This window comes from Numenius arquata, chromosome 23 (assembly GCF_964106895.1).
Source record: "Numenius arquata chromosome 23, bNumArq3.hap1.1, whole genome shotgun sequence".
Classification (NCBI taxonomy): domain Eukaryota; kingdom Metazoa; phylum Chordata; class Aves; order Charadriiformes; family Scolopacidae; genus Numenius; species Numenius arquata.
In genome coordinates this window covers 1,051,785-1,060,257 of record NC_133598.1, presented here as the reverse complement: position 1 = coordinate 1,060,257, position 8,473 = coordinate 1,051,785, and the positions used below count along the sequence as shown (strand labels likewise).

Here is an 8,473-nt window from a genome sequence, read left to right as displayed (position 1 = left end):
CCCTACTGCAGGACACGCTCTGAGGCCAGCGGATTGTATGTGAGCAGAGATGCTGGAATACAGGGCCTGATACCCACTGGCTGTGCAGGAGTTCAGTAATGTCTTCCTCAGCTCCAAGAGACAGTGACTGGAAGAGACCCATTGCCCTGTGTCCCACCTTCCCCTTCCTCTTCTGCTTGTGCCCTCACCTTATCCCCCACCACCCAAGGCAATGTCTTTCTTCCTTGGTAATATGAGACAGTGTCCACCAAGAAAAGGATTACATGGAGGCAGAGGTGAGGATGCAGAAAACTTTAATGAGACTGAAGTGGGAAACAAGTTCACTTGTAGAGGAGGCGGCCAGAGCAGGGAGAGGACAAGAAGCTGCTGAAAGTCTGTGCCCATTGCCCACAGCTGAGATCACATAGGCCTTTCCACAGGGGAAGAGATGCCAGCATATGTCCGACATTGTCTTTGTGTGTCTTACAGCCCAGAAGAACAGAAGACAAGAGATGGGAGAAAGAATCAGGCAGGGAAGTTAGCTTTTGTCCATGTTTTCAGAGAGCCCCAGCAGGTCTCCTTTGGAAGGGCAGCACTGGATGCTAAGCATCTCTGAAATCGATGGCCAGGAGCTCTGTCTTCAGTCCAGCACCAGGTTCCTGGAGGTCCTTGTCAGGGCCGTCACCAGTGGATTTAGCAGGGGGGGCACCTTCTGCCATAGTAGCAGCTGGAAATGCCAGAGAGGTCACAGCACCCAGAAGTGATGGGCTCTCCATCACAGCTGAGGATGCTGCCAACAGCAGCGGAGGTGGAGGATCCCACCACAGTGTTCTGAGGGAAGGAGCTGAGGATGGGTCCGGGCAGGGCCACCACCACGGGGGAGGGCTGGATGGCGACGGTGGAGTTCTGGCACTGCCTGACACAGGGCTCGTTGCAGCTGTTGGCCAGCGGGGTCGGGCCACAGGGCCGGCATGGCAGGCACTGGTTGTAGCAGGACATGTCTCTGGGCTGGAAGTGCACCTGGGAGAGAGGGCAGAGAGGCAGTAGAGCACAGGCACACATGAGGAGCTGTCTGCCAGGAGTCTGTCCCTCCACCACAAGCATGTCAAAAGCACCTGCTGAGCCAGAAGTCAGAAACTGTGCAGTGGGGCAAAAGGGTTTCCAGACACAGTTCTCTAAGGATCGTCCATGCCCAACCAGGCTGCTGCCAGTATTTTCAGTGAAGGACAACCTCAGCCAAGATCCAGATTCTCTTTGCAAAGTAAAGTAGCGTCGCCAGACCCAAGGAAGCCTCTGCCTGTCTCTTAACAGAACAGCTCCCTCAACCAAGTCCCGGACACTGAGTCAGGCATTCACCCCTCTTCACCCTCTCATAGGAAGCAGCACCACAGCCCACCTCTGGATGGAGGAGTACAGATCTGCATGAGCAGAAAACGACATGGGGAAAGGGCTTCAGACTCACCTGGCTCTCAAGGAGAAGGAGGAGAGAGAAGTGGATGAGAGAGCGAGGGGTTGGGCTGGCTTTTATGGTGGCCCTGACCTGCCCCAGGCCCAGAGGAAGCTTCTACAGAAGTGGCAATTTTCTAAGCTGCTCATGAGGAGCAGAAAACATCCCAGCTAATGACATGGGATGGGTGGTTGTTTTCCCCGATGCCGCCTTCTCATTTCCTGGCTTACGCTGTCCACCTTCCCTCACGGAGGCTTCTTCTGAGTGCTGGGACTGAGATACCCCATGATTTCTGGGGCAGGAATGTGTCAGTGCCTGCTGAAGCCTCACTCAGGTGCCAGATGGGTGCAGTGCAGGCAAGTGATGTTGGCCTGTGCCCAGGCTGTCTTTGATCTTCACATCTGTAACAAGCTCTTCCTTCTTGGTATGTTTGAGATCCAGCAGAACATCTGTCACAGAATCACGGAATCATGGAATTGTCAGAGTTGGAAGGGACCTCTAGAGATCATCTAGTCCAACCCTCCTGCTAAAGCAGGATTGCCTAGAGCACATCACTCAGGACTGCATCCAGGTGGGTCTTGAAAATCTGCAGAGAAGAGGACTCCACACCCTCCCTGGGCAGCCTGTTCCAGGGCTCTGTCACCCTCACTGGAAAGAAGTTTTTTCTCATATTTGAATGGACCTTCCTATGTTGCAGCTTGTGCCAGTTGCCCCTCATCCTGTCACTGGGAACCACTGAGAAGGGTCCGGCTCCATTCTCCTCCAAACCACCCTTTAGACACTTGTAAGCGTTAATAAGGTCTCCCTTCAGCCTTCTCTTCTCCAGGCTAAAGAATCCCAGTTCCCTCGGCCTTACTTCATCAGGGAGATGCTCCAATCCCTTAATTGTCTTTGTTGCCCTATGCTGGACTCTCTCCAGTAGTTCCCTGTCTCTCTTGAACTGGGGAGGCCAGAACTGGATGCAGTATTCCAGTTGTGGCCTCACCAGTGCAGAGTAGAGGGGGAGAATGACCTCCCTTGGCCTACTGGCCACACTCTTCCCTATGCAGCCCAGGATCCCATTGGCCCTTGTGGTGACAAGGGCACATTGCTGGCTCATGGGTAGTTTACTATCTACCAGGACCCCCAGATCCTTCTCCTTAGAAATGTTCTCCATCAGGTCCACTCCTAATCTATATTGGTGCCTGGCCTTCTTCCTCCACAGGTGCAGGACCCTACACTTGTCCTTGTTGAACCTCATTAAGTTCTTCTCTGCCCATCTCTCCAGCCTGTCCAGGTGATGCTGGGTGGCTGCACAGCCCTCTGGAGTGTCAGCCAGTCCTCATTAGATCCTCTATCACTTGGGTGATGAAGTTGTCATCCACGTAGTCCAGGAGCCTCCTGGCTTGCTCATGTTCTGCTGTGCTGTCCCTCCAGAAGATATTCACGTGGTTGAAGTTTCCAATGAGAACCAGGGACTGTGAATGTGAGACTGCTCCTATCTGCCTGTGGAGAGTTCATCTGCTGGTTCTTTGTTGTCAGGCAGCCTACAGGGGACACCCACTACAATGTGTTCTTTATCTCTCTTCTCTTTAAGGCTTACCCACAAGCTCTCGGTTGGCACATCACCCACCCCCAGGATTGTCCCCTGCAAATCTGCTTTCAGGAGTCTACAAGTGGTATGCGGTTTTTAAGAACCGCCTTTCAAAAGCACAGGAGCAGGCAATTCCATTGTGTCTCAAGTTAAGCAAGCGGGGCAGAAGACCCCATGGAAAAAAGAACTTGTACAATCTGTGGAAGGGAGGTCAGGGTTCACAGGGAAGGTACAGAGCTGTGGTTCACATATGGAGAGAGAAGGCAGGAAAGGCCAAAGCTCAATTAGAATTGAAAGTGGCCCGTCGTGTGTCAGACAACAAGAAAGGTTTTTTTAGGTGCATTGATAGCAAGAGGAGGTGTCAAGAAAACATTGGGCCAATACTTGTTGAAGGTGGTCACCCGAGTAATAGAGATGAAGGGAAACTTGAGGCATCCAATACATTTTTTGCCTCCATTTTTAATAATACTGATAGACCTTGGGCTGCCCAGTGCACTGAGTTGGAGAGCCCCGAGTGCAGGAACAGTGACTTCCCATTTGTAAGGGACCAGTTGTATCATCTGGTTGTTCATATATCCACAAGGACAGATGGGAATCATGCCAGAGAACTGAAGGAACTGGCAGATGTTACAGCAGGAACCCCTAAATGATCTACCAAAGGTCTTAGGAATCTGGGGAAGTCCCTGATGACTGGAAGCCAGACAATGTTAGGCCAACTTACAAGAAGGGCATGAAGCAGGACCCAGGAAACTACAGACCTGTCAGTCTGACCTCAGTCCATGGAAAAAAATTATGGAGAAGGTCATAGTGGGTGCTATTGAATGGTTTTTGGCAAGCAATGCAATCATCAGGCACAGTCAACATGGGATCACAAAGGGAAAGTCCTGTCGAACTAATTTGATATCATTTGATGATAAGGTCACCTGCCCAGTGCTTGAAGGGAAAGCCGTGGATGGTATTTTTGTGAATCTTAGTAAGGCTTTTGATAGTGTCCCTCACAGCATCCTTCTGGAGAAGTTGTGCAGCTGTGGGATGAGCAGGTACATGGTGAGCTGGGTGAAGAACTGGCTGAAAGGCAGGGCTCAAAAGGTTGTAGTGAATGAGGCTACATCAAAGTAAAGACTAGTAAGCCCGGTGTTCCTCTGGACTCAGTTCTAGGCCCAGTTCTGTTCAATGATTTGATCAGTGATGTGGATGCAGGAGTTGAATGTACCAGGAGACATTTTGCTGCTGATAGAAAACTAGGAGGTACCATTGACTCCCTGGAGGAACAGGAGGCCTTGCAGAGGGATCTAGATAAATTGTAGCATTGGGCAATCATTAATGGCATGAAATTAAACAAATCCAAATGACAGATTCTGCATGTGGGATGGAGTAACACCAGACCCAAGTCTAAATTGGGAGAGGAGTGGCTGGAGCAGCCCTGCAGAAAGGGATCTGGGGGTGCTGGTTGACAGCAGGCTCAACAGGAGTCAGGCGTGTGCGCTAGCAGCCAGAGGGCAAAGCACATTCTGGAGGGTGTTAACACAGTCCAACCAGCCGGTGAGGAGAGGAGATCATCCCACTGTATTTAGTGTTGGGACGACCTCCCCTTGAGTTCTGTGTGTAGTTCTGGGCTCCACAAATTCCGAAGGAAGTGAAGGTCCTTGACTGCGTCCAGAGGAGGGCAACAAAGCCTGAGCAAGGGCTGGAAGGAATGTCCTATGAGGAGTGGCCAAAGACTTTGGGCTTGCCTGGTTTAGAGAAAAGGAGTCTGAGGGGTGACCTCATGGTTCTCTAGAGCTTCCAGAGGAGGGGAAGTGGAGAGAGAGGTGCTGATCTCTTCTCCCTGGGATCCAGGGATAGGACATGTAGGAATGATTCAAATCTGCATCAGGGGAGGTTCTAACATGACATTACTAAACATTTCTTTACAGAAAGAGTAATCAAACACTGGAACAGACTTCCTAGAGCAATGGAGCATCAGTAAATGCCCAAAGCCTGTTAGTGTTTAAGAGGCATTTGGACAACACCCTTAATTACATGGTTTAACTTTTGGTCAGCCCTGAAGTGGTCAGGCAGTTGGACTAGATTGTTGTTGTAGGTCCTTCCCAACTGTAATATTCCATTCTAGTCTAGTCTAGTCTTGTTCTGTTTTATTCTTATTGTGTTCTTCTCTCCGTCTCTCCTATCCTACTCTATCCGATCCTATGTGTTGTTCTGTTATTATATTATGTAATATTATATTATGTTACATTCTAATATAATTACATTACATTACATTATATTATATTATTTTATACTCTATTGTATTATGTTATATTGTCTTATATTCTATATATTATGTTATGTTATGTTATGTTATATTGTATTATATTCCATTCCATCCTTCACTTCCCCAGAGGATGCACTTACCTTAATACTAGGGGTACACGCTCCCTGCTTCTCCACTGCAAATGGGGTCTGGGGCTCATCAAGCTGCTGCACCCCAGAGAAAATCCTGACTGTCAAACTTTCACATTCCCTGATGCTGTGCAGGAGACTTGCAAGTGCTTGCCCACTGCCGAATGCCCACCGCTTGCTGCCTGTTGTGCCTGAGAATATTCTGTGGTCCTACAGGTGCTGGCAAATGCTGTACCGGGAAGTGCTCTGGAAAGATGTTTTTATTGAATTTGTGGAAGGCTTAAGTTTTGTTCTTTTGCTCCTTTGCAGGGTTTTTGGTGAAGCGGGGATGGAGTATATGTGGAAAAAATGTACTTGGTACCTGTAAAGTAGCTGGAGAAGCTATAGGCTGTGCCATTACCTGGGGAAGACATGAGGGCTGATGCTGTCCTCTCTTTGGATGCTGAAATGAGGGACATTCTTCAGACACCAGGTCTGGTGTGCCACGAGAAAGCTTAGGTGTATACAGATACTTGTCAAACATAGTTATCCCACAGGAAGCAGAGCGACCAGAAAAGGGGTAAAATAACTCCTGCTTTTCCAGAAGAAAACAAGACAGAGGTGGGAAAATCCCTTGGAGACTCCTGAGGACTCCAGCCCTCTTGTTCAGGAAGTGCCTGATATTACACATCCATGGTATTGGAGGAATTTGCAATTTCTCCTCGGTGAACTAGGGCAGCACAAGCATAATTCTTCTTGGGAAAACCAGGGAAGTTTTGTGTACAAAAGGGATGGCAATAAGGGGTCCCACCTGCTTGGTTGAGACCAGTGTGTCCTTCAGACTTGTGGCCCATCTGAGAAGACCCAAAGTCTAGAATGTTTTTATGAAAGCCATGGCTGCCATTGTTGCAGTGGTTCTGGGTGAGCTTGGTCCTGATTCTCATTGGCCCTGTGTTGCCACCTGACTCAGCACTGCCTCCCACAGAACCTACCAGAAGTGGTGCTCCCATCCTCAACCCATGCAGGAATGACCTTGTCCTCTGTCCCTGTCCCACAGTTCTGGTGCTGGGGTCGGGGGAGGGTTGTGTGAGGGCAGACTCCCACACCACAGGGTCCCATGCTCTGGAGATGTGGGATGGCCTTGGCCGTTGTCAGGATTCCTCTTCACATGACAAGGTGTTCCGAAGCCAAGGGGTTATTGCTGAGCAGAGTCTCAGCAAGGCAAGGACTGATGGCTGTTGGCAGTGGAGTAACTAGGGATGTCTTCCTCAGCGTCAAGAGGCAGTGTCTGAAAGAGGACTCTCTGCAGTGTGTCCAACCCTCCAATGCCTCGAGGAGTGATGAAGGGTTCCTCTGGGCCCCCACCTAACTCCTCCCACAAAGTAATGGCTTTCTCCTTCCACAGTCAGCATGCAGATGGAAAGACCACGTAAAGGACACAGGCAGGGTTGCAGCAATTGTTTAATGAGTCTAAAGAGGGAAATGGGTCACACCAAGTGGAGGCCCCCAATGTGGGGAGCAGAAGGAGCAGATGAGAATGTGTTCCCCTTTTGCTGTGGCAGAGTTCCCACAGGGCATCTGTTGATGTGCCCAGCAAAGGGAGACAGGCTGCAGGTCCCTCCAGGCTGGTTGCTGGGGTCTCACAACAGACTTTGAGGGGAACACCAGAAAACAAAGAAAAGAGATAAAAAAAGTGAGAGGAAAAAAAGAACAGGAAGGGTAGACATTGGCCGTGTTTTCAGAGAGCCCAGGTTGACATCTTCCCATCTGCCCTTGCAGGGCAAGCCACAGATGGTGAGCTGCTCTTAAAACAACGGCATGTAGTTTAATCCTCTGTCCAGCACCATGTTCTGAGTTCCGAGGGGTCCTTGTATGAGGCCACTGCTTGAATCTTTAGCAGGGAGGGCATCTGCTGCCACAGTAGCGGCTGGTGATGCAGGAGAGGTCACAGCAGGCAGAGTTGATGGGGACTCCGTCACAGCTGAGGATGCTGCCAACAGCAGCAGAGGTGGAGGATCCCACCACGGTGTTCTGAGGGAAGGAGCTGAGGATGGGTCCGGGCAGGGTCACCACCACAGCAGGAGGCTCAATGACAACGGTGGAGTTCTGGCACTGCCTGACACAGGGCTCATTGCAGCTGTTGGCCAGTGGGGTTGGGCCGCAGGGCCGGCAGCAGGGCTGACACTGGTCGTAGCAGGACATGTCTTGGGTTCAGAGGTGCACCTGAGAGAGAGGGCAAGGAAGAAGAATAACACAGGCATTCATTCCTGTCACTGTACCATGACGAAGCCAAAGAAAACGAAGAGCTGAAAACTGGAGGCTGTGCAGCGATATATGAGGACTTTTTGGCCTCACCCTTACAGAGCCTAAAAAGAATCACCAGCTCCTATACAGCTACTGCCTGGCCTCTGAGTCCAGAAGCCATCTCAGCACAGTCCCAGACTCCCTCCATGTCTAACCTTCTCCCTGCTTCCCTCTTCCTTGACAAGCAGCCCCATGATCTGGCATGGAACAAAACCAGTGTCAGCTGAGAGGTCTGCTGAAGTGAGACGTCCTTTTTGAGACATTGGAGAAGGAGAAGGGGGATCACACTCACCTGACTCCCAAGGAGCAGGAGGCAAGAGAAGTGGATGTGAGAGCGAGGAGCTGGGCTGGCTTTTATCATGGACCTTAACTGCCCCCAGGCTGACAGAGGCTTCCCTTGCAGAGGTGATTATTTGCTGACAAGTTCATCTTGAATGCAAAACATCCCGGCTAATGCTATGGGCTCTATTTTGGCTTCCTGAATTGGTGTCTTTCCATTTCCTGCTTTATGCCAAGCCCATTCCCCAGTGGAGGCATCTTTTGTGTGACAGATGAAAGGGCCAAGCATTTCCGGTGCAAAACACCTGATTGTGGGCAGAGGACTCATCTCACGTGCTGGAAGAGTCCAGTAAAGGTCACTCAAGACATGCTAAAAGCTTGCTTAGACAAGACACACTCAGACACTAGTGTAGACCTCTAGGCATCTAGAGTTCATTGAGAAGACTCAAGACACTCAACAAGAGGCTGTCTACACTGTCCAGGGCACAGGTCACCTTCTGCAAAACTGTTTTAAAGAGTTCACTGTGTCT

General features: G+C 50.3%; 1 protein-coding gene across 1 annotated transcript; it reads right to left on the bottom strand.

The window, feature by feature from the left end:
- Window positions 1–672: 672 nt before the first annotated feature.
- LOC141474802 (feather keratin Cos2-3-like) lies at window positions 673–8,029 on the bottom strand. The gene is made up of 2 exons (XM_074162881.1): window positions 7,957–8,029; window positions 673–980 (listed from the first exon to the last, which is right to left on the bottom strand). Exon 2 carries the CDS (start codon window positions 976–978, stop codon window positions 673–675), a length of 306 nt encoding a protein of 101 aa, XP_074018982.1. The 5' UTR covers window positions 979–980; window positions 7,957–8,029.
- Window positions 8,030–8,473: the final 444 nt, after the last annotated feature.

Coding starts and splice junctions, on each gene's coding strand:
- LOC141474802 (XM_074162881.1), bottom strand. CDS start 978: ATGTCCTGCTACAACCAGTGCCTGCCATGCCGGCCCTGTGGCCCGACC.